At 37.4% G+C, this 26,469-nt stretch overlaps 1 protein-coding gene across 20 annotated transcripts in view; it reads right to left on the bottom strand.

Moving 5' to 3' along the window:
• Window positions 1–26,469, bottom strand: part of NAV3 (neuron navigator 3) — a 902,370-nt gene that overhangs the window by 11,385 nt on the left and 864,516 nt on the right. For all 20 annotated transcript variants that reach the window (XM_069584096.1, XM_069584098.1, XM_069584085.1 and 17 more), the window contains 10 exons: window positions 26,091–26,244; window positions 24,477–24,651; window positions 18,372–18,469; window positions 15,890–15,985; window positions 15,455–15,623; window positions 13,843–14,078; window positions 4,842–4,996; window positions 3,267–3,338; window positions 2,510–2,706; window positions 1,225–1,343 (listed from right to left, as the gene is read on the bottom strand). In XM_069584096.1, coding sequence (XP_069440197.1) covers window positions 1,225–1,343; window positions 2,510–2,706; window positions 3,267–3,338; window positions 4,842–4,996; window positions 13,843–14,078; window positions 15,455–15,623; window positions 15,890–15,985; window positions 18,372–18,469; window positions 24,477–24,651; window positions 26,091–26,244 — 1,471 coding nt within the window. The remainder of the gene's footprint in view (window positions 1–1,224; window positions 1,344–2,509; window positions 2,707–3,266; window positions 3,339–4,841; window positions 4,997–13,842; window positions 14,079–15,454; window positions 15,624–15,889; window positions 15,986–18,371; window positions 18,470–24,476; window positions 24,652–26,090; window positions 26,245–26,469) is intronic.

Below are 26,469 nucleotides of genomic sequence, written 5' to 3'. Positions count from 1 at the left end.
TTGGCTCATACCATTAAAAATATGAAACTGAGTTATTTAAATCTGAGGTAGAACCAGTTGATAGCATTCTCTAGGATCATTACCTCTGTACGTTCAGAACATCCTCATAATATTCATCACGTTCACCATCCTGTTAGTTCTAAATCACTGCCATGCCCTTCTACAAGGTGAGGAAAGCATGAGGAAGTGAAAGGAAGTGAAATAAAGGAAAATAGACAACCAATTTTTTTAGACAGTGATATAAAGACTTAACACAGAACTGCAGATGACAAAATGTGAAAAGCATGAAGTATATCTTAATTCTAGCAGCACTTGTGATAACCAGAAATAGAGATGCCTAAAACTGAGAAATAGAGAAAAGCAAAAACTGCCTAAACCTTGGCTGAGTTATTGTAAAGGTGACTGGATTTTTCTGACACAAGTTTGGTGATTATACAATGAGAATCTTAAAAAAATTCACACAAGGAAAAAAAAAATCAAGACTTACAGAAAAGGGATGATATATTTTGTTGAAAAGGGGTTTTCTTATTAGGGATGTACTTTGATTTCTTAGTTAAGAGTAAATAGAAGGGGTGCTTGCAGGGCCTTGTGATGTAAGGTAGAGGAGGAAGGAGCAGAGACGCTGCTAAACCAACCTGTCACAGTTTAAAAAATTCAAATGCCTTAGATTTAGAGCATTTTTAAAAACAGAAAGGGATTTTGCAAGGGATGTTGAAGGGTTTCAAGCAATGAGACATCCTAAAGCAGGGAATCTATTAATGTAGCACAGACTGCCTGCTACAGATTGTATAAGGAGAGAGTAAATGGGGGCTTCCTAGAGATCCAGTGCCCCCACTTCAGGGGCATGGGATCACCCCTAGTCAGGGAAGATCCCGTACGCTGTGCGACATAGTCAAGAAAAGAAGAACAGAACAGACGACAACGGCCCACACCAACACGCCTGCTTCATAAGATGCAGAACTGTGCAATTAACTAGCTGTCTAATAAGAACCCTTTGTAAACACCGATGGCAATACATTTGGCCTTCAATGTGTTCTTGTTGGAATTCTTTCTCCTACATATTTATCCTCAGAAAAAATATATTAGAAACTATTTGTTCTTTCAAGCTACCTTTATTTTTCTGCACAAATCAGAGAAATGATTTTTTTTTTTTTTTTGCTTTTAAAGGATGATTTCTTTTTCTATTTGGTTTTTTAAAACAGTTAAGAAAATTGAGTACTATACCTGCAGACCTTCTCTTACTGCCTCCAGAATATAAGGTACCAAAGAATAGTTCCAGAGATCCATGAACCATACTCTAGAACCTTCTACATCCATGGGACAAGGAAGGAAAAGTCGAGGGCCTGAGAAGAAAGAAATAACAAACCATTTATGAGAATTCCTATATTTAGCAATCTAAGCACATATTTAGACACTGTTCTGGGGGTATTAATATGCTTCTTACAGGAGTCTTAGAAAATTATAATCTTGGTCAGCTTAATTATTATCAGTGTTTTACTGAAGATCCATCTTCAGGACCCTCCTTTATTTTTACACTAAAATCTTAGTCTAACACATCACATTTCAGTATTTGGAGAAACCTTAAAGGTTATAATCTAGTCAATCTGCTCCACTTTACAAATGACAAAACTATGATGGAATGAATTTTCAAATATAAAATATGTCATTATTTCCTGGAAGTGGGCCTCTGCTGTGATCTTCTGATCCCAATTGTAGAACTGTCCTAATTCTTTCTACACTGTGCCTTTAGTGAGTATATCTTTCTGATCCACAGCAAGGAAAAGGGGACTTATTTTGTGTGCAACTATAAGAAGGAATACAAAAATAAACATCTTTATGCCAACTCAAGACAAACAACTCAAACAATTTTATCTTCATGAAAATATAAAATGCCTAAATTTTCTTAAAATATCTCACAACTATAATTGATATATGCTAAAATTTGTTTTTAGCATAAAAATGATACTCTGAAAAGACTTTATTTGCTAATAAAGTCTAATTTATTTCACATGGCTACCTGACTTTTAGTTGTCGATATTATACTAATATAGTTGTCGACATTAGTTGATGTTAGCAAAGTTTCACGCTTGTATGCGCGCTAAGTCTTCTCAGTCATGTCTAACTCTTTGCAACCCTAAGAACCGTAGTCTTCCAGGCTCCTCTATCCATGGGATTTTCCAGGCAAGAATACTGGAGTGGGTTGCCATGCCCTCCTCCAGGGGATCTTCCCATCCCAGGGATGGAACCCACATCTCTTATGTCTCCTGCATTGTAGGCAGGTTCTTTACCAGTAGCGCCACCTGGGAAGCCTTACTAAACTGTAATAGTCGGATGAAAAGACACAAAGCTTGAAGGCAAACTTTCAGAAGGAGAAAAAAAAATGAAAACTTAAATTTTTGGAAGCTTCAAAAACATTAGCTTCAGTTGTTATTTTCTACTTCCAATCTGGCTATCTTTACCAAGTACTCTTAGTTCCTGGAAAATGGCATATTGCAATTTTAGAACTCACCAATTGTAACATCAGAAGAACTGTGTGTTTCTAAAAAACTGTTGAGATGATGCCACGTCTTAGGAATCCAATCTATAATTTTGACTAGGTCATTATTGCGAATGTTCCTTTCAATTTCCATCTCTATCAGTTTTCTTCGAAGATATCTGCCTAAAAAGCCTTTCACTGGCTCTGTGTGGTTTGCACATAGTACCCACCTATAAAAAGAAAAAAAAAATCAAAACCAAAACCCAGAAATCCTTATATAAATTATACTCTAAGTCCACAGTGATTCTCTCTCCAATATAAAGTAATAATGTTCCTAATTCAGTCGGAGGCCATATGTTAATGATCAAAGAGATGACAGTCTATTATCATTAGAGCTAAACTGCATGTAACTTTTCTTTCTGAGCTAAAGAGAAGCTCATGTGCGTCACAGCAGTGAGTGGGAGTGTGCATGCTGAGCACTCTTCTGTAGGAGAATCACAAATCCTGAAATAGGAACTCTCTTCACATTTCTCACATTTAGAAGAAAAGTGTTCTACTTTAGCTGCGACATAGTGAGCAGGAAAAACATTTCTTTTTTCTTCTTTTTTAAAGAAACACTTCTGATTATAGGTCAGGGATCACAAAATGTCTGCTTGAGAAAGAGTGTCAGAAGAAGTGAGAATTACTTCCACACCCCAGGTTACCGATTCGTCAGTGTACAAATGGAAAAAAACCACCACCAAAAGCAAACAGAAAAGAGACAATACAAACAATTCCAACTTATTTTTACCTGAAATTGTGATGTAGCTCTAGATTTGGTGATGAAGAAACCCCCTGATTCATTGTTCCAATAATATATGGACTGGAGACAAAAAGAAAAGAAAATGTAAATGCATTAAAGGTAAAAGATATTAATACGTTAAAATTGTCTCAGGAAACAATTTGGATAAATTTGTGTTCTTCCATTTTAACATTATGCCGTAAAGGGGTAATTTCATAATGTTAGGCTGGAAAATGACAAAGATCACTGAAGCAGAAATTAAGATTTGGGGTTCAAATGGCAGCTCTGGCACCCTAGGCAAATCATTGTAATCATTTTCCCTCTCTAATCCCATGTTTACTCATATATAAAATAAAGAGATTAGATAGAATAACCATAGGGATCTCATCCCACTCTAATATCTTATGATTCTTTTGCTTATAATTCAATTCGTTAATTTTTCCTTTATTATTTCATATTTCTAGCAGAGATAACTGGGATACTTGCACCATTGAAACTAACATTTATGCAGTTGTTCTATGTTCTTTTTTAGAGATCACACTACAGGGAATCTTAAAAATCTTTTCAGATTTTTTATACCCTACTTTAACCTTTTCTCTCATGTAAATAGTTAAACATTAGAATCACTGAGGACAAAGGTATATCTGAATGTAATAAATTTACTTCTATAGGAAGGCTGAATTTAAATGTTACTATGGACTAAAAATGAAACAGTTCTATAGCCTTGTTCTAGTTCTTAATTTCCCTGATTCAAACATTCTGTTATTGATAATAGTCAATAATAGGGCTTCCCTTGTGGCTTGGCTGGTAAAGAATCCACCTGCAATGTGGGAGACCTGGGTTCAATCCCTGGGTTGGGAAGATATCCTGAAGAAGGGAAAGGCTACCCACTCCAGCATTCTGGCCTGGAGAATTCCATGGACTGTATAGGCCAGGGGGTCACAAAGAGTCGGACACAACTGAGCAACTTTCATATCCCATCACATAGCCTCATTCTAGTTCTTAATATTCCTGATTTAAACATTCTCTTATTGATAATAGTCTTCCATACTTTCAGCATACATGTAGAAGTTAATATCATCAAGTAAATACTGTTGCTATAAAAGCACCTGGGACACAGTTGTTGAATGAATAAATAGACATTATAAGGGATACACAGAGATTCTTTGTAAACATGGTATAATAGTAATGAAGCCTTTTCAAATTAATGGCATCCATTGCTGCTGCTGCTGCTTCTAAGTCGCTCCAGTCGTGTCCGACTCTGTGCAACCCCATAGACAGCAGTGCACCAGGCTCCCCCATCCCTAGGATTCTCCAGGCAAGAACACTGGAGTGGGTTGCCATTTCCTTCTCCAATGAGTGAAAGTGAAGTTGCTCAGTCGTGTCCGACTCTTCGCGACCCCATGGACTGCTGCCCACCAGGCTCCTCCGTCCATGGGATTTTCCAGGCAAGAGTACTGGAGTGGGTTGCCATTGCCTTCTCCGAATGGCATCCACTATAGGTCTTAAAAGGAATAAAAGCACAAGAATGGAAATTTGATCACCATTTTTCATGTTTCATCATTTAAAATATTTCAAGCATACCATTTGTTGTATTTACAGTTGAGAAAACCATTGAAGATATCACTCAAAGAGCCCACATGATGAAGATTATCAAGAATTATTACAACTGGAAGCTCTGCACCATTATTATCAGCACTGCATTGTTCAGCCAGGTTAGCTAGATACTGTTGCAATTCCTTTAAAAAATAAAGAACACAAACACATCAATGATAAATTCATACTAATGGTAAGCAATTCATAATTTAGGAATAATGCATTTTGTCTTCCATCTGAGTTCTGTGATTAAAACTCATAGATCATTCCATTGATATAAAATCTTATTCTACAAAGCAAAAAACATATAATGTTGAAAGTGTAGATTTTTAAAGGAAAGAGAAAATCCAGTACAGAACATCTGAAGCAAATATAAAACTGTAAACACAAGGACATATTTCTCAGTTGTTCTCTCCCTGGAAGAAAGGCAAAAAAAAAAAAAAAGAATTCTTGATATGAGCTCTTATGGTAAACCATAAATATTGAGACTCCATTCTTACTTTTGATATAATTATAAAAATGGATTATAAAAATGGATTTTAGCAAGCCTTATAATTTGAGGTATTGACTAAATCCAAAATGATACCCCTAAATTTCCGATTAGACTCTAAACATCTTAATCATTTTGATGAGGGGCATCTGAAAATACAGCCCTGGGACTCAAATAAAACTGTGGTTGGTTGGTTGTTTGATTGACTTATTTATTACCTGCATGCAACTGTTGTAGTTTAAAACAAAGACAAAAGTTGTTATATTTCATTGGGTCACTTGACATTAGCATTTAGCATTTAGTAGGTTTCTTGGTTATTTACAGGTATTTTTCCTTTCTAAGGGCTTTTAATCTAAATATGATAACCAGTTCACTGATTGCTGTCACAGATGGGTAGGCCAGAAACATAATTAGGTTTCTTAGAATTATCCTAATCAGTAAGAGCATTTCCATAATATTTGCATACTTACAATGACATTTTCAATTTGTAAAACTTGAGCAGGGTTAAAATCAATTTCATGATGGATCTTGAAAACAATGAATAGAATTCCAAATGATAAGTATGTAGATTTTTACTCTTTCAACACAGATTTAGCAAGTGCCTACCATGTGCCAGGTACTCTGGCATCAAGGATTTAGAGCTTACTTCTACATTCCAGGTGTTAGAGTTGACAAACAAAAGGGCAGGCCAACAAGTAAATCACAATGCAGTGTGATAAAGTGAAATACACAAAGCACTATAGAAAACTAAAGAGAGATATCTAATTCAGATTTAAGGTTCAGAGAAATAGGTTATGGGGGTGGGAGGTATAATTGAAGAATAAAGAGTAAAGCATAAGAGCCAGAAGATATGAGTGTGTGATGTGTTTGGAGAAATATTAGTGTTCTGCTTTTGCAGAAAATGGTACATGGTAGTAGTGATCTCAACGAGACAAGAAAGAAAAGACTGAATCCATGCAGAGAAATTTGGATTTTACTATATAAACACAAACACCATTCATATGCTGCTGTTGTTTTGACAAGGGTAGGGAATTTATCAAAGAAAACATACATATGATTTGTCATTGTTCAGTAGCTCAGTCATGTCTGACTCTTTGCAACCCCATGGACTGTAGCACACCAGGCTTCTCTGTTCTTCACCAACTCTCAGAACTTGCTCAAACTTATGTCCATTGAATCGGTGATGCCATCCAATCATCTCATCCTCTGCTGTCCCCGTCTCTTCCTGCCTTCAATCTTTCCCATCACTAGGATCTTTTCTAATGAGTCAGCTCTTAGCATCAGGTGGCCAAAGTACTGGAGCTGCAGTTTCAGCATCAATTTTTCCAATGAATATTCAGTGCTGATTTCCTTTAGGATTGACTGATTTGATCTCCTTGTAGTCGAAGGGACTCTCAAAGAGTCTTCTCCAACACCGCAGTTCAAAAGCATCAATTCTTCAGTGCTCAGCCTTCTTTATGGTACAACTCTCACATCCATACATGACTACTGGAAAAACCATAGCTTTGACTATATGGACCTTTGTTAGCAAAGTGATGTCTCTGCTTTTCAATATGCTGTGTAGGTATCATAGCTTCACTTGCAAGCAGCAAGTATCTTTTAATGTAGATGCTTGAAGGACAGGATGACCAATTAGAAATGGAAAAACCAATCAAGATGCTTACTGCCTTGAGTAGCTTAGGCATATTTGCGGGTAACTACAATTCATAGTGGAAAATAATACATTACCTCAAAAGAGTATACAACAAAGATTTTGTTCACTGCATATAAAGATTACTTGTGGCTTCTGGGAAAGACTTTCTGGTGGCAGTATTATTTGCTATTAACTTTTTATTCTAAAGGTTAGGTAATATTTAGATGCTTAAAAATGGAAGAATAGCTTTCCACATAGAGACAAACAAAGGCAAAACACAAAAGATATGAGCTCCATGTAGGAAAGAATTGGTAGTATATGATTTGTGAAAGAGTTGTAAGTAAATCGGAAAGAAAAGTTTGCAACTTTGAATGATTGTTAAGACTACTGGACTTTTCCTACTGACAGTGAAGAAACATTGACTATTTTGGAGATCTGAGTAATGTAGCCAGAATCATGATTTTGAAGTGAGGTAAATATATTGTTTAACTCTATACAATCATGAGAAATGCCGGGCTGGATGAGTTACAAACTGGAATCAACATAGGCCAGAATCAACACAACCTCAGATATGCGGATGATACCAGCCTAATGGCAGAAAGCAAAAAGGAACTAAAGAGCCCCTTTTTTTATTATTATTTTACTTTATTTAAACTAAAGAGCCTCTTGATGAGGGTGAAGGAAGAGAATGAAAGAGCCAGCTTAAAACTAAATACTAAGAAAAAAACTAAGATCATGGCATCCAGCCCCTTATTTCACGGCAAATAGAGGAGGAAAAGGTGCAAGTAGTGACATGTTTCCTCTTCTGCGGCTCTAAAATCACTTCAAATGGTGACTTCTGCCATGAAATCAGAAGATGTTTGCTTCTCGGCAGGAAAGTTATGACTAACCTAGACAGTGTGTTGAAAATCAGAGACATTACTCTGTCGACAAAGGTCCGTATGGTCAAGGCAATGGTCTTCCCAGTGGTCATGAACAGCTGTGAGAGTTGGACCGTCAAGAAGGTGGGGCAGTGAAGAATTGATGCCTCTGAACTGTGGTGCTGGAGAAGACTCCTGAGAGTCCCCTGGACAGCAAGGAGATCAAACCATCAACCTTAAGGGGAATCAGCCCTGAATATTCGTTGGAAGGACTGATGCTGAACTGAAATTCCAGTATTTCGGTTTTCCAATGTGAACAGCTGACTTGTTGGAAAAGTCCCTGATGCTGGGAAAGATGGAGGACAGAAGGAGAAGAGGGCATCAGAGGATGAGATGGTTGGATGGCGCCACCGATACAAGTGACATGAACTTGGGCAAACTTCAGGAGATGGTGAGGGACAGAGAGGCCTGGCCTGCTGCAGTCCATGGGGTTGCAAAAAGTCAGACACAACTGGGCAACTGAACAACCACAAGTCTATTGTAAAGGAAGAAGAGAAATCAGTCAAGAGAATACTGAAATTGCTGAAGCCAAGGCACACTGGGACTCAAGAGGAATAATAGGGATACGGGAAGATTTTTGACCTAGAGCAGACAGCAATGGGGAGCCACTGCTGGATTTTAAAGTGGTCAGCTTTTAATTAGGAAAAGACATTCCATTTCCACGAAGTGAAAGCAAAAAGAGACACACTGAGAGAATTGGAATTTAATGGAAATTGTAAATCAAGCAGTTAGTAAGCAACTGCAGTAGCCCAGGTAAGTGATAGAGTGTTCATTTGGTTGGGAGGGTGGTGGTAGCAGAGATGGATAGAAGAAGATGCATTTGTGATACATTTTCAGAGTTGAACTTGGCATTTCTAAATGTGTATATTTACTGTACTCATGGAAACATATCTGTAAGCTGACAGAAATGTCTACCATATGGAAGACGGGCATGGCTAATAGTGTCCAACTGGAACCAACACAAGTTCAAACAAGGGAGTTATCCGGATGAGAACAGATGTGGAGGAGATCAGAATGCTGAGGAATATTTATATTCACTGGAAGGTGAAGGAAGAACAGTCAGTGAATGACACTAAGAAGGAGCTTACTAGAAGGTAGGAAGGAAAGAAGGAGAGAATTCCATGCTCATGAAAATGAGAACAATTTCTAGAAAGGGGGATCAATCATAGTAATCTGGTATACATAAATCAAAAGAGAGAAAGCAGGAGGGAGGCGAGGGGAGAGGAGGACCAGGAGGAGCTGAAGCAGGGAGGCCGTGGGGGCGGGGTGCGAACAGGGAGTTGGAGAAGCTTGACTTGGATTTGGTAAATAAGAAGTCACTGGGTGATTTCTGAAAAACTAGGGCTAGAAGATTCTATTACGGTTCTCTTTTGTCTTGAGACTGGTAGCAGATTCCTTTGGGAATCTAATAAAAGGTATGGGCCAGTCAGAAGTAGAAATAGGCAAATACAAATAATTCAGTCATATAACTTGAGGTGTTTTTTTTTTTTTTTTAAAACCCCATTTGAAATCACTTCATGATCTTCACCTGAGCTTAACTGGGGTAAAATCTTAGACTGACGTATTGATGCATTAGCATTAGAAGTTTCAGTCCAAGATCTAATAAGGCAGAAAAATAAACAGGTATATCTACCAGATGGATATTGATAATGAGATGAATCCCATACTTTGAAAATATACACAGAACACAGTGGTTGCATAAAAGCTATTGATCACTGTTTTCCTTCATTCTGACTCTAGACACACTCAAAATGAATCTGCCGAGTCCAGCTTTCTGATCTTTTCCCACCTAACATTCCAAATGGCTTCAGCTGGCCACGTATTCTTTACCAAATCCATCTCCAGCCTTCTGGGCCCACTATATCAAACGTCACAAAGTGTAATTGTTTATGTGTCCTGCTTTCAATCAAAATATTCCAGCTGGCAGCTCAAGAGAGGGCGTGAAGAATGGGAAGAAGGACAGAATGTAAAATGCAGAGACACCAAAAACATGAAAAGATTTGTTTTCATTTGATGGTTTATTGTTGGACGTTTTTGGAATCAGTGAGTACTTTGTGCCTTTGCCCCTTCAGAGCTATCAGAGGCACAGCATAAAGCATGTCAGCAGTTCCGCAGCTCTGGTTCTCAGGGAAGTCATTTATCTCACACCTTATTCACCCTTTAGTTTCATAAACTGACACTCGGCTGTCCCTCCCACAATGCTAACCTGCCATCCCCATTTCTCTATACCACTCTCACGTACCATCAGCTCCCTGAAAATAATCGCAAATCCTCTAACAATGTGGCAAGAACTGGCCAAATTCTCTGGCCAGGTCTTGGTATCCAACATTACCGAGAGGTCATTCATATCTTACAACCATAAAGAAATAATAAACATTTGTTAGTTGCATTTTGTGCTTTCTTGGTGATGAATGCTATGTGACTTGTCCATGGATTTCTTCCTATAACTGTTCTCTAGCATCATTCATTCTGTTCACTTTTGTCATGCTTTATTTATTACTTTATCATAACAAAGATTAAACTCACCTCATAATGGCACAAGTGATTTTATTCAGAAAAAGTAGAAAATAAGAGTGCTGCCTGTATTTGATCAAATTTTAAAGGCCATATAAATTGTTATTGCTTAAAAACATCCCCAAGCACTAAACATTTTTTAACTGAAATAAAAATAACTTAGATATGACAGTGTCTTATGGAGTGAGGCAAGTTTTAGAACTAATATAAGTTACCCTACTTTATTTTAGCATGTCAAATTATATCCTGCGGAAGGCCGGTCAACTTGACTCAAAATTTGACTTTAAGTGATTCTCCAACTTTATCAAAGTCCCATTTCCTCGAACAAATCTATTCTTTTCCTATTTTCCAACTAGTTTTTTTTTTTTTTCAGAAAGGAAGTAACTTCTAAAAAGTTATTTCACATTAACATCAAGGAAAAATCAAAGAGAACACAGGGTAATTAAGATATGTCAATTATTTTATCATTTTGGCTGAAAAGAAACATAATATGCTAAAGCTTTTAAATAAAGCTATGAGGAGACCCAGAATTCATTGAGGGCATTGGACATGTAGGCTGAAGCAAACAAACAGCTGTGTCTTTTGCTTTTACTTAGAGAAGAATTTAATATTCTGTCTCAGGTGCCATGTCTCTCTCTACTTGAAATGAGAATGTTTGGTTCATCAACAATCTGAATAGTGCTGAATTCCAAGGATGTAGTCAGAATTCATGCGCTCTATTGAGTCAACATGAGGAGATACCATCATGCCTTATACACGTCTGTTCTCCTTGAAAAACACATATGACAATTTGAACAAAGGTCTGTGTGTGTCACAGGGGTGGGTGGTCTGTATGGGTCTGAGTGTATTTGCATAAGAAATCCTCATTGGAGCCAAGAGCTATAATTAGTAACTGTGGGCAAGCCTTAGACAGTGCTTGCTATGTGTACTATTCTCTCTCTTCCCCTGCATCTATTTCTCTCTCTCTCTCTCTCTCTCTCTCACACACACACACACACACACACACACACACAGAGTCACTCCTTTAGTCCTTAACACAGCTTCACTATTTTCCCCATTTTATAGCTGGGAAAACTGAGGCACACAGAAATTCAAGACTCAGCCCCAGGTTTCACAGTTGGTCAGTGACATGAACTTGATGAACTATTCCTTTAAGGCATTTTTGTTCACTAAATTAAACATCTTTCAAGAATTTAGTGGTTTGGGGCTGCTTTAGGGAGTCGTGTTTATTTTCTAAATATTTGTAGGAGGGAGGTTACTGTGAGACTGGGTCAGTTTAGATCATTTAACCAGGTCATTTTTGAAAAAAATCCCAGTGACCCAGTGTCATCTGGGTAACTTTGAGGTATTGCTAATAACAGATGTAGTTTTCTAAGAGAACCTCAGGCTGCACTGACTGAGAATGTAATTAGTAACTATCAGTAAAAGTAGCCCAGTGTTAGAGATATGTCAGGCATCAACTATTTTCTTTTTAAAATTGTTGACATTGCTTGGAGTATATGAAAGTACTGGCTGCATTTTATATCCCCTCATGACTATTTAACAGCTGAGAGTGTTCAGGATGATAATTCTGGTATACTAGACCTTAGTAGAGACTCATCTCACACACTAGCAAAGTAATGCTCAAAATTCTCCAAGCCAGGCTTCAACAATACGTGAACCATGAACCTCCGGATGTTCAAGCTGGATTTTAAAAAGGCAGAAGAACAAGAGATCAAATTCCCAACGTTGGCTGGATCATCAAAAAAAACAAGAGAGTTCCAGAAAAACATCTACTTCTGTTCTACTGACTAAGCCAAAGCCTTTGACTGTGTGGATCACAACAAACTGTGGAAAATTCTTCAAGAGATGGGAATATTAGACCACCTGACCTGCCTCCTGAGAAATCTGTATGCAGGTCAAGAAGCAACAGTTAGAAATGGACATGGAACAACAGACTGGTTCCAAATTGGTAAAGGAGTATGTCAAGGCTGTATACTGTCATCCTGCTTATTTAACTTATATGCAGAGTACATCATGTGAAATGCCAGGCTGGATGAATGAAGCCAAGCTGGAATTAAGATTGCTGGGAGAAATATCAATAACCTCAGATATACAGATGACACCACCCTTATGGCAGAAAGGGAAGAAGAACTAAAGAGCCTCTTGATGAAAGTGAAAGAGGAGAGTGAAAAAGTTGGCTTAAAAGTCAACATTCAGAAACCTAAGATCACAGCATCCAGTCCTATCACTTCATGGCGAATAGAAGGGAAAACAATGGAAAAAGTGACAGACTTTATATTTTGGGGCTCTAAAATCACTGCAGATGGTGACTGCAGCCAGAAAATTAAAATATGCTTGCTCCTTGAAAGAAAAGTTATAACCAACATAGACAGCATATTAAAAAGCAGAGATATTACTTGGCCAGCAAAGATCTGTCTAGTCAAAGCTATGGTTTTTCCAGTAGTTATGTATGGATGTGAGTTGGACCATAAAGAAAGCTGAACGCTGAGGAATTGATGCTTTTGGACTATGGTGTTGAAGAAGACTCTTGAGAGTCTGTTGGACAGCAAGGAGATCCAACCAGTCCATTCTAAAGAAAATCAGTCCTGAATATTCATTGGAAGGACTGATGTTAAAGCTGAAACTCCAATACTTTGGCCACCTAATGCAAATAACTGACTCACTGGAAAAGACCTTGATGCTGGGAAAGATTGAAGGCAGGAGGAGAAGGGGATGACAGATGATGAGATGGTTGGATGGCATCACTGACTCAATGGACATGAATTTGAGTAAACTCTGGGAGTTGGTGATGGATAGGGAGGCCTGGCGTGCTGTAGTCCATGGGGTTGCAAAGAGTCAGATACAACTGAGCAATGAACTGAACTAAAGTGACTGAGACCTTAGGTGATGGTGAAATGGAACACTATTCAATTTCCTACGTTTCCTACACAGAAATCCTATAGAAATATGATGTAAACAATTTTCTGCTCCCAGAATTTCTGCTTAGAATATATTAATCATACCCAAATCTGCATTGTTGTAATATTCCAGTTAATTCCTTGTTTATTATGACCCAGACCAGACACTGACTTTTGAAAGCTCTGATTCCTCCAGTAAGAGTTCTAGCCTCTTGCTTCCATAGTATTTACTTGGATCTCTTCTTGCTCTAACACTTCCTAAATGGATGTCTCAGAGAAATTAGACAATAGAGACATTGTTCTTTTCTTCTGACAATTCCCAATGCTTGTGAAGTAGTAGATAACTGAATGCCACTGAGCAGTCTTATTCAAATTCACAAAATAGGGTTTATTCATTCTCCAGATTCTAGCCTTGGCCAATGAGATAGATATGTTTCCACGCACAATATGGAAGTTTCATGATCTTAATGCTTAGCTGAGTAATACACTTACGGATAAATGGCAGCGGTTGTCTTAGGAGTCTGTGACTTACCTTACTAGACTTGTGGTCCACATTAAAAGTGGCGATTGCATCCTCTGTTTTTTTCCTCCCAGATTTGGTTATTACATATTCAGCAAGTTTGTGTGCTAAATAGGTCTTTCCAGTACCACTAGGTCCTGAGAGTATAATTCTGTGATGCTCCATCAACAAGTTAAAGTATCTTTGGGTAATTGGTTTAGGAATCAGAGTATCAAAAACAAAACTGTCCAAACTGTTTTCTTCTACCCCTGAAGGGAGAAACAAAGGGAAGAGAATGGCTTATGGTTCTACATAAGCTAGAATTTAAAACACAGTGTCAACTGGCAACTGGGCTTTGTTAGCCATAGGAATAACACTCCTTGCAAGAGACTTTCCTTGACATTTCTGTCTCACCAACATGTGTTGCTATTTTAAGACAGAATACATGAGTAACAAGGCAGAGTGAGCATGTGAATGAAGGCAAGCCAGTTGCTCTTCCCGAGACTCTGTCCCCTGTCTACTTCATGCTTCCCACTCACGTTTCCACAGAGAAGTGGAAGCATTACTATGAATTCTATCAAGAATCATTCTTCTCTTTGAAGGTGGTAATTTTGTTAAGCATAAATATAAAAATTAAAATAAAATACCTAAATTTGTGTTCCTCTCTTTGTCCTCCTCTTTTCTCCTCCTATTTACTTCCTTCTAGCTCTCATTATACATCCCTGCTATACCATCACTTAAGCTTTTGAAGAATATATACTGTGATATTTGGCAAGGAATTAAGGAGAGCAACAGTATCTTCTTTTAGTAACTCAACTATCTTAATCATAAAATAAAATATTGACAAATCCCTCTATTAATCCATAGTTACATAGATGTGTTCTGAACTCATTAACATATGTGAACAAGAAATTATGGAGACAAGGATACTTGAGATATTCCATTTACCTAGAAATAATCACATTATTCAAAGCAAAATAATTTCTCATCCCTGATTCTTAACTTCCATTCTCTATCCCCAGTGGGTATTCATTGACTATGTGCTTAGTTTCTCCGCTGCGTCCAACTCTTTGTGACCCCACGGATTGTAGCCTGCCAGGCTCCTCTGTCCATGGGATTCTCCAGGTAAGATCACTTGACTGGGTAGCTATTTCCTTCTCCAAGGGATCTTCCCAAGCCAGGGATCAAACTTGAGCCTCCTGCATTGCAGGCAGATTTCTTACCATCTAAGCTACCAGGGAAGCCCTTGTTGAGCATACATATATTAAAATTGAAGGTATAGGGATGAATATATTACCTTAGAATATGCAATAAACTTTTAGAAATCTCCCCTAAATCAAAGAGGACAATGCAGAAAACCTAGAAATTTGAAAATTGACGTGTCACTTCCTCTGTGAGTCCTTGAGAATCTTCAAAATTGCATCTCAAAACTCAAAGACTCTAATTTACTTGATTTTTTGTTTTTAGTTGGATTTTTGTGTTTTTAATATAAATATGGTTTATCTCATACCCAAACTATTAAAGTAGTTAGCCCACTTTTCAAATATGAAAATTTGAAGTGAAACTGCAAAAAAAAAAAAAAGGAAAATAAACATTGGTAAAAATGCAATTGTGGGGTTTTTTTTTTTCCCATTTTTATTTTTACCTTTCAGGTTCACAGTGATGACGTTATTATCACCAACAAGGTATCCACAAGGCAGCAGCTCAGGCACTTCTAGGCCATGGGATCTAGTTAAGTCTCCTATACAGTAGCTGGCAATGCAGTCGGAGTTCAGACCAAGGCTAGTGGAGGAATCAATTCTGAACACATATTCCTACAATTGTACACACAAAGACACAAAGTCAAAACAGAGGTACCACTCCAGTGTAAAATTCATGGGCATATGAAACTAGCTGTCATGAACTTTAGAACTGGGTACTACAATAACTATTCATATCACACAGCATAAAGAGGAAACTTTCTTTAATATTTAAAATGCAGGAGAGGAAAAGCAGATATGTACATGCCATTAAAGCTAAGGGAAGCATCCAAAAGGAAACACGTTTGAAAATTAGTATCAGGATATCTTGTACCACGTACCTTAAAGAGACGTCTAATTACACCATCTAAGACATCCCACTTGGTTTTTCCGCTAACACCAATGGATCCTATCAAATATGCCTGAGACTTCTGATCCTAAGTAAGATCAAAATAAAATAAGATAAAACCTAACTGTATCTTGTTTTAGTATGTCTACTAAAAATGTTAATATTGGTGGTGATTAACAGTAAAATATATATCAAACATGGTTTATATAATAGTAGACATATACAGTGGATTATACAAAATACCCCAGCAAACAAAGCAACCAAAGTAACTAATTAACTAACAAGCAAAGTAACAGGAATATCAACAAAACAAGAGAGAAAGAGGTTAGATGAAGTGGTATGGCCAAGATAAACTGATTCATGACCTGTTCAGTAGAAAGGAAAGGTCCGGGAGAGAACAGTCTTCCATTTTAGCGAGCAGGTACCTTTCTGAAGAGAAGCAACTTGGTGGGAAGGAGATGGTGATAGAGACGCAACAGAACTCTATCTTGAGTCCTAAAATCTCATCTTAACATTTTTGCAATCTAAATGTTAAGTCCAAAACTCAGTTTATTATTTTTTATTTAGATTATCTCTAAAATCGAATCCAAATTGAAAAATAACTTATCCATGGCAGTATGGCATTCATATATTCACAACTCAAGCTCCACTTTGAATTTCTCAGAAAATTCAATATTTAGAATATGTGCCAGGAAATCCTACAGGATTACAAGGAATTCTTGAAGATTCTTGGAGAATCTTCAAAATTACATTTCAAAACTCAAAGACTTTCATTGACTTGATTTTTTTTTTTTTGGTAGGGTTTTGGTGTTTTAAATATAAACATGGTTCATTTCATAGCAAAACTATTAAAGTGGTTAGTTTACTTTTCATATATGAAAGTCTAAAGTGAAACTACATTTACCATGTAATTAAGAAAAGTGATGTTAGGTCAAGTCACTTAGCTGGCTCAGACCTCCATTTCTTCACCTGTAGCATTTAACTCTATAAGGGTAAATGATTATCACCACTACTTAGGTATAACCTGAAACCAATATTTGTTAAAAAAAAAAAAAAAGAAATTCATAGCAAAACCACTGTTATTTTTATACCACTGTTATAGACTGAATGTTCTTGTTCCACTCAAATTCATATATCAAACCACAAGTCCCAGTTGGTTGTGTTTGGAAATGGAGTCAGCAGGAGGTAATAAGAGTTAAATTAGGACATGACAGTGGGTCTGACATCATAGGATCAGTAGCCTTCAAAGTAGGGCAAGTGAGACAGAGATCTCTCTCTCCCCAAGTACACACATTGAGGAAAGGCCTGTGAGGACATAGCCAAGAAGGTGCCATTTTGCAACCCAAAGAGAGAGCCCTTTTCAGGAACCAAACCAGACAGCACCTTGATCTTGGACTTAATATCCATGAGAAAACATTGTTTAAGCCATCCAATCTGCAGTATTTTGTTATGGTAACTCAAGAAGACCAAGAGAACTTCTTTTTAACATTCAGAAATATTGTCTTTCAGAATTATGTTGAAAAAGAAAACATGTTCTGGTGTTAATGTAACTGAGTCAAAATGGACATGCTTACAGTGCTTTTAAGCAGCTGCTTATAAATCAGAGATCTTTCAAGCTTCACTGAGACTATTATAGTCTTTTACAAAAAGACTCACATGGGAAGTTCAGGCATAGATCTGCAGTTCAAGCAGAAAGCTTATGGCATTAGAATTCTTAGAATATATGCTCAATGTAAAAATTCACAATTGCTAGATCACTTTTCAAACTTAAATACTTCAATTATCTTAAAATTCTAAAGTTCTTTCCTCTTCTGTTTGATACAAAAAAATTTGGATACCTACTAATTTTGTATCTTTGGCCACTGATATACCATTTCAACTTGGAAAAATATTTTTTGTTTCAAGAAGAGTCTAGGATCAGGATGACACTGCCAATTTGAAGGCAGTATTTGATTCCAGAAAAATTAAATATTTGCCTTTTCAGCTAAGGCCTTGCTTAAAAACGATACACATAAGTAGCATTAATGGACATTGTTATAATGAGTCTAATAAAATATATCTATCTTTCTAGTGTCTAGAATAGCCATATAGCTTGTAGTCTCCTTTTTGTAGAAAGACCATCTTGACAGTTCTAGCAACATGGTACCATACATCATAAACATCACCTGTATTTAGCTAGATAAGATGTTTATGTCAAAGAAAGCCATGTGTTTCTTTTTAGGTTTTAGGAATGAGGGTGGCTGTAACAACCGCTACTGTTTTCATGAATAAACATGAAGTATGGAGACATATTTCTATCTATAGGATGAGGCCATTTCTTTTGAGTCCCTAACTTTCATGCTTTTAGAAACATATTAAGCCAATGCCAAGACAAACTCTGCTGGTAGTATACTTATTAGGACAAATACTCATATTTCAGTATATTTGACTTATGTTCATTCATGGTAATAAAGAGCTTAAAATTAAAGAAATACCTTTGCTCGGCCGTAGCCCTTGCTTATGGAGACTATAATTTTCACACTGCGGCCATCCTTATGTCCAGTTGCATCACCAGGATCATCCAGCAAAATATCTACCAAATTTCCAAAGAAACACACACACACACACATAACAGAGGAACATTAGCTCGGATTTCTCTACTGTCATCTCTTTCTCCCCCACAGTTTTACGTTTTTCAAGGGGAATATTTACCTTTTCTGCCATTCACTCTACCTTAACACATGTGAAAAACCTCGCTTTCAAGAAGATAGGTGGCTGTGCTTGGATTAAAGTTTTCATCTAAGACTTTATTTCTGTTTTCAAAGATCTTCACCCAAGTGCTGGGCCATCGCATTAGATGAGGAAATAAGGGGTTTCTTTTCCTATTATGCACAGGTCTGAGTAATACCTGAGTAATATGTAGTTACCATTATAACTGCCACAAATTGAAAAGCAATCTGATTTTATATCTAGCTGAAAATATCCAAGCTCAAAACCCATGAAATTATGAAGGCAAAGGTGCTGAGATTGACTGTCAACTGAAATTATTTTCAAGCATTTGGTACAAACACAGCTATATGACTACTTTTCCTTATATCTGTAATTTTAGGTAATGTTTTGAATTTCAATGATGGCATTATACTTCCCTGCATAAATATATTAATTATTGCTCTTCTGTCCTCTTTCTGCTCACAGTTTCAAAACAAAAATGATATTTCTAGTAATCAGCCAAGAGTTACAGAAGCATGATAAAGCTAGTTAACCTTTAAACTACCAACTTTAAATGTGATTAAAGATTAATTTTTAAATATAGTATATGAGATTAATGTTCAATTTGGAGAATGAGCAAGGCAAACTATCCCACATGTGTTTTCCCTTGAAAATGATGATATTATAGAGGCATATTTAATATGAAGATAGTGCTCTGTGGACAAAGGAAACTTAGCTACATGTTGAAGATCACATGTGCCTGGTGACAAGAGGACTCAATTGCTCAAACTGTAAATTCAGAGAGACAAGGACTTTGACTGTATCATTATATTAAAGAAACAATTTCATCAAATGGGTTCTGAAAATAAAATGGTTCTATTACTTTAATAATTGGAATACACAATTTTACAAAGAAAGGAGTTTTTAAAATGCCACAATACCATAACAATGAAAAACAAACTTAGAGTTTAAGGAATATGGAGATTTTTTTGCTAGAAATTTTTAAATTGTCAAAGACAATCTCCCTTACTGGAATTTTTTTTTTTTTTTTTTACTAGATGAACATCCTCCTGGTCTCATCTTTGCTTATCCTGCTCAAAACTCTTCCTTAAGTATCATTTTAATTCTTGTTCCATTTCTCAAAATTTTTAAGTGGCTAATTATTCACATCTAAATATCTTTATAATTCATGATCAAACCACATCTTTAGTACATTGTTTGATTATTCATAACTATTCATAAATATTCAAAAATAATTATTTAAAATAATAATTCATTAAGCATCAAAGAAAGCAGGTACTGTCCTGGGCATTGGAAATGAATACCATGATGAGAAAGAAGATGAATTCCCTGCTCTATCACTTACTGAACTAATTATAGTAATCACTTCCCCAAGTCTTGGCCTCTTCATCTGTAAAATGGGCTATAAAACCTTCAGCTTGGCAGAGTTATCGAGAGCATAAAGGACAATGCTTTTAAAGCACTTTATCCTCAGTATCTGGTAAGTTCATCTGTTCTAACCATTGCTTCTTTTCTCCGTGTGTCTGTTCTAACTTCTTGTATTAACAGTTGGAGGAGAACACTGCGGCTCACTCTGGGTCTCCCCATCAGCACACCAATGGGATGATCACTGAGGGAAACAACTCCGAGGGAAAACAAGTAACAGCCAATTTGAGATAGGGTTCTTTGTGTTTTGTTTTTGGTTTATTTACCTGGAAAATAAGTTATGGTTCTCTGTCAACATATTGAAAAAAAGAATAAAAAGATTTGCCATTCTGGTTCCAATCAAGTGAAATACTGACAAGAAAACATCAAGGTTTTTCACATGCCTGTCTTCACTGGATGCATGGAGCATGCACTATATTTCAGGACCTGGACCCCTGTCAACTGTCCTCTGTCTAGTTCTTTTTTTTTTAATTAGTCATGTACTCTACAAAGCTTTTCTGTTAAAAAGCCCCAGCACAAAAGCACTTTTGATTGTCAAGTTTGAGCCCATTAACCATGCAGAGTTCCAAAGAATAGCAAGGAGAGATAAGAAAGCCTTCCTCAGAGATCAATGCAAAGAAATAGAGGAAAACAATAGAATGGGAAAGACTAGAGATCTCTTCAAGAAAATCAGAGATACCAAGGGAACATTTCATGCAAAGATGGGCACAATAAAGGACAGAAATGGTATGGACCTAACAGAAACAGGAGATGTTAAGAAGAGGTGGCAGGAATACACAGAAACTGTAAAGAAAAGATATTCATGACCAAGATAATCATGATGGTGTGATCACTCACACTCACCTAGAGCCAGACATCCTGGAATGTGAAGTCAAATGGGACTTACGAAGCATCACTATGAAAAAAGCCACTGGAGGTGATGGAATTCCAGTTGAGCTATTTCAAATCTTAAAAGATGATGCTGTGAAAGTGCCACACTCAATATGTCAGCAAATTGGAAAACTCAGCAGTGGCCACAGGACTGGAAAAGGTCAGTTTTCATTCCAATCCCAAAGAAAGGCAATGCCAAAGAATGCTCAACTACTGCATAATTGCACTCATCTCACATGCTAGTAAAGTAATGCTCAAAATTCTCCAAGCCAGGCTTCAACAGTACATGAACTGTGAATTTCCAGATGTTCAAGCTGGTTTTAGAAAAGGCAGAGGAACCAGAGATCAAACTGCCAAAATCTGCTGGATCGTGGAAAAAGCAAGAGAGTTCCAGAAAAACATCTATTTCTGCTTCATGGATTGTGCCAAAGCCTTTGATGGTGTGGATCACAATAAACTCTGGAAAATTCTGAAGGAGATGGGAATACCAGAACACCTAACCTACCTCCTGAGAAACCTGTATGCAGTTCAGGAAGCAACAGTTAGAACTGGACATGGAACAACAGACTGGTTCCAAATAGGAAAAGGAGTATGTCTAGGCTGTATATTGTCACCCTGCTTATTTAACTTATATGCAGAATACTTCATGAGAAATGCTGGGCTGGAGGAAGTACAAGCTGGAATCAAGATTGTCGGGAGAAATATCAATAACCTCAGATATGCAAATGACACCACCCTTATGGCAGAAGTGATAAAGAACTAAAGAGCCTCTTGATGAAAGTGAAAGAGGAGAGTGAAAAAGTTGGCTTAAAGCTCAACAATCAGAAAACGAAGATCATGGCATCTGGTCCCATCACTTCATGGGAAATAGATGGGGAAACAGTGGGAACAGTGGCAGACTTTATTTTGGGGGGCTCCAAAATCACTGCAGATGGTGACGCAGCCATGAACTTAAAAGACGCTTACTCCTCGGAAGGAAAGTTATGAACAACCTTTACAGCATATTAAAAAGCAGAGACATTACTTTGCCAATGAAGGTCCATCTAGTCAAGGCTATGGTTTTTCCAGTGGTCACGTATGGATGTGAGAGTTGGACTATAAAGAAAGCTGAGTGCCGAAGAATAGATGCTTTTGAACTGTGGTGTTGGAGAAGACTCTTAAGAGTTCCTTGGACTGCAAGGAGATCCAACCAGTCCATCCTAAAGGAGATCAGTCTTGGGTGTTCAATGGAAGGACTGATGTTGAAGCTGAGACTCCAATACTCTGGCCACCTGATGTGAAGAACTGACTCATTGGAAAAGACCCTGATACTGGGAAAGACTGAAGGCAGGAGGAGAAGGGGACGACAGAGGATGGGATGGTTGGATGGCATCACCGACTCAATGGACATGAGTTTGGATAGACTCTGGGAGTTGGTGACGGACAGGGAGGCCTGGCATGCTGTGGTTCATGGGGTCACAAAGAGTCGGACACGACTGAGCAACTGAACTGAACTGAAACAATCATGAAGGGAATAAAAGCTCTCCTAGTCAAGTGATGTCAAGTGATTTAAATTTTTGCCTGTTCAGACACAAGAATCACACTTAAAATATAACTGAGGGAAGAAAACTATGCAATACTAAAATAAATAATGAAATGGGTAATTACAAAGCACATTAAAAAAGAAAAAATCCTCCCCGCACCAAATTGTCTCAAATTCTGAATCATGGCCATCACATGGACACAGAAATTGTAAATTTAATTTCTCTGACTTTATATTCATCTTTATGAGTCCTAGCCTCCCTAGACATTAGTTGTAGTATAATTTTTATATCGCTGTTCTTTCTAAACTACTTTCAGTACTAAAGTTGCCTCCTTCAAACCTGATCATATTTCCTTGGACTAAAACAAAATCATGTAACAGGCCATAAAATCCCACCCTAAGCCTTCCTGTAAAGTACTAACCCTTATGAAGTGAAGCCCCAGAACGTAGGACAGCACTGTCTGCCATTAGGTGTGGGTCCTACTGCACTTCTCTCGGATTCTTCACTGAGAAGCCAGCACATAGGACGTGGCTGAGGACTCTCAGATTTAAAGCTTTTGTTCTTTTTCTTCCCCTATCTTTTGAAGAATGTGTATGATAACACCACATAGACAATGTATACATTCAAGTTATTACCATATTTCTTTGGCTTCATTTTACCTAATGACTGATAACATCAGTTAATTATAACCTCTGTTTTTTCTTGTGCTGTGCTCAGTCGCTCAGTCCTGTTTGACTCTTTGTGACCCCACGGACTGTAGCCTTCCAGGCTGCTCTGGCTATAGGGACTCCCCAGGCCAGAATACCGGAGTGGGTAGGCATTCCCTTCTCCAGGGGGTCCTCCCAATCTAGGGATTGAATCAGGGTCTCTTGCACTGCAGGTTGATTCTTTTACCAGCTGAGCTATGGGTACTAATATTTCTTTGGCTTGATGTGTTTTTTCAGAATTCATTTTCCTTCCCCAATCCCTGCCAAATGGTATAAAACAATGTTTTCATGAACTTAAGGGAATTCCTACTTACCTTTTGGTTTCCAGCTACCTTTTATAAGAAAGCAAGTATGCATTGGGGCCATTCATTTTACCCCATGAAGGGAAGATATAATTAGTAGAATTTTACAAATTCTGATCTTTTAGAAGCAAGAGATATGATTTATTAAAATATCATCAGTATCAGCTTTCTGTATATTTCTTTGTGTTTTTCGTTTTCATCTTATCTTTGTTTTCTATATTTTAGCGTACTTTAAGGCAAGTCATGAAGTTTCTCAGTTCTACCATGGGATCTAAAATTGCCCAGGAACATGTATATTATTGGTTTTCGAGCGTCATCTAGTGGCTGTGCTTTGTAATCACCACAGATCCTCCTGTAAATCTTTTCTCAACCAAGTCTTTCATGTATACAAAAATGGTTAAATGCAGTGTGTGCGCGCTCAATTAAGGGAGCAGTTATCCTTTATAATGGAATAGTTCATCAGATATTAAGACAACGTTAGATTATATGATTCTATTCGCAACTGACTAAAGCGCTACCCTTACTCTGAACACACTAATGGAACCCAGTGTTTGCTTTTTGTCTGTTTGGTGACAGTTTAATAGAGCTGTAGCCTGGAGACAGAGGAGCACGGTGTTCTCCCTGGGCTGTAAAACGCAGGAGCATCTAGTCAAATTTAGGAGTAGGTCCTGAAACACCGGTAAATGGGCAAAATGCTATCACGTTGCACGGGGTTCTGATTATATTGCGATGAGCACGGAAGATCATCACTGAGAATATTACTCCGTCCTATCTGTATCAAGCACAAATAATAGTTTTAAAAAATGATACGAAAACCGTATCTCTAAGTCGTTTCACTCTTTTACACAGAATGTTCTTTTAAGATGATCATGACAGAGAATGAACTTATAAGGAAAAAGGGCTATCTCTGAGAATTAGGGTGTTAACGCTTTGAAGAGGGGATCGGCGAGGGTGGCGGTGGGCAAGGGTCTCCAGATTCGAGGTGTCCTCGCTTGTGAAGTCCTAGGCATGCTGTGACCCAGGCACCGTGCGCACAAAATCACCTGAGGTAACAGACTCCGTGATGTTCAAATTGTTCAGCGAGAGTCCTAAGGACTGCCGCGAGGAGGACGAGGAGGTGCTACTCGCGGACTCGGACGGGGGCCGAGCGGGCTTCGCCACGTTCCCCGTCTCCGCCTTCAGCCGGTCATTTTCAGCCTTCAGTATTTCAATCTCATTCTGTCGTGAAATTGAAAAACATGGTGCTAACTTGAAGAGAAAAGGGTATCAACTCTTTTAGTAGTGTTAATCAGAGGTTTTTTTTTTTAATGTGGTGAGATATTAAATAAACAAATATAAATTATGAAATCAAGATTTCTTTCCAAAGAAGGAAAAGTAAATCTCTTTCTCTGTCTCCCATATATACATATTCAGATATTCACAAATACAGATACACTGACCAGTAGAATTTTTTTATACTTAAAAAAATATATATCATATATTTGAGGAGTTTTCCAGGATGCGGTCTCACCTGAATTAAGAATAACATAAGTGCAGAGGCCATTCCATTTCTCATTTTAGAATTAAACACTACAATATATATATAAAAACAGATAAAAAACAGAGAAACCTACTATATACTCAATATTTTGTAAAAACCTATAAGGGAAAAGAATTTAAAAAAGAATGTATCTATATCTATCTATCTATATCTCTCTCTATATATGTGTATATATATATATACACACACAACTGAATCACTGAGCTGTACATCTGAAACTTTGTAACACATTATAAATCAACTATGCTTTAATAAAATCAAATTTAAAATTTTAATGCAATACTATTAATATCTCATAGAAGAAAATGCCCTTCGTACTATTCTGAATTCAGGGAGAGTTGAAAACTACAGTAAAACAAAAGTAATATAAATGAAGTGATTTAAAATTATCACTTCAGAATCTAGCTAATGTCTGAAAAAGTTTTTGTTCCTTCAAAACAGGGCACTGAGCTCATAAAAACAACACATGCCTTTTGATGAATATATATCAGTGGTATAGGAATCTGCTTGGCAACGAGCTTTTCCTGTTTCAGTCATCTGCGGTACCAAGTGATTACTGGTTGACAATAATAAAGTGAAAGTCTGAGCACAGACTGATTCTGAATTTAGCCTTCAGATCCTTCCAAGACATATAAAAGCTTTACTTTTACAGATGGCATTCTACATCACTTTTACTTTCCTATTTAGAAAGCTTGTGTTATATTTCTGTCCTTTCCTCATTTCATTTGTTTTTCAATAAAAAATAGGTAAAGGTGTTTGAAAGTCAGATTTCAAAATTATAGGAAAAAGATACCAAAAGGTAAATCATAGGAAAGTGAAGAAGCAAGGGCTGTAGTAGTTTCTCCGAAAACTTAGCTGTCAGCCAATTCAATCACTAGCAAAAGTGCCTTTAATGGTCCTTGAGTGCAACCAGCCAGTTTGCACTCCCATTTCCAAACCTGGATTTTACAAAATTCTCCAACCGATATTAGGAAAGGAGTTGTGGAGATTAAATAAAAAGAGTGCATTTCAAAAAGGGATTTAAATGTGAGATTTGCTTTTACAATAACTGAGAGAAGAGAATAGGCAGCATTTCAAATCTCTCCTGTTCATTCCTTGAAGGTGCTTACAGACCAACCTGCATCCGGTTCATGGCTTCCCGGATCTGATCGAGATGATGTGCAGAGCTGAGGGCCTCCAGCCGAATATCTGTTAATTTTAGTTCCTTTTCTCTGAGCTCACTCTTCAACTGCAGAATTATCTCTGCCTCAGCCTCTGTGCATTCACAGATCCTGAAGAAAGAAACAAGCACAAAATCAGCAGCTGGGGAAGCCAGAGGATTAGGAAAGGCAATGATTCTTTTAAAAGCTGAACTGCAATATTATCCAGCAGGTACAGAGATTATTTGCTGCTGGCAAAACCTAGAGAAAAGGAAAAAGAGTTTCATAAACAGAAATACATTCATAGGTTCAAAACTGAAAAGAGTAGGCCTTTGTCTCTCTCTTTTTTTAATCTCT

The sequence above is a fragment of the Ovis canadensis genome, chromosome 3 (assembly GCF_042477335.2).
Source record: "Ovis canadensis isolate MfBH-ARS-UI-01 breed Bighorn chromosome 3, ARS-UI_OviCan_v2, whole genome shotgun sequence".
In the NCBI taxonomy this organism is placed as follows: Eukaryota; Metazoa; Chordata; class Mammalia; order Artiodactyla; family Bovidae; genus Ovis; species Ovis canadensis.
The sequence above is the reverse complement of the archived record's forward strand: the minus strand, read 5'-3'. Positions and strand labels throughout refer to the sequence as shown.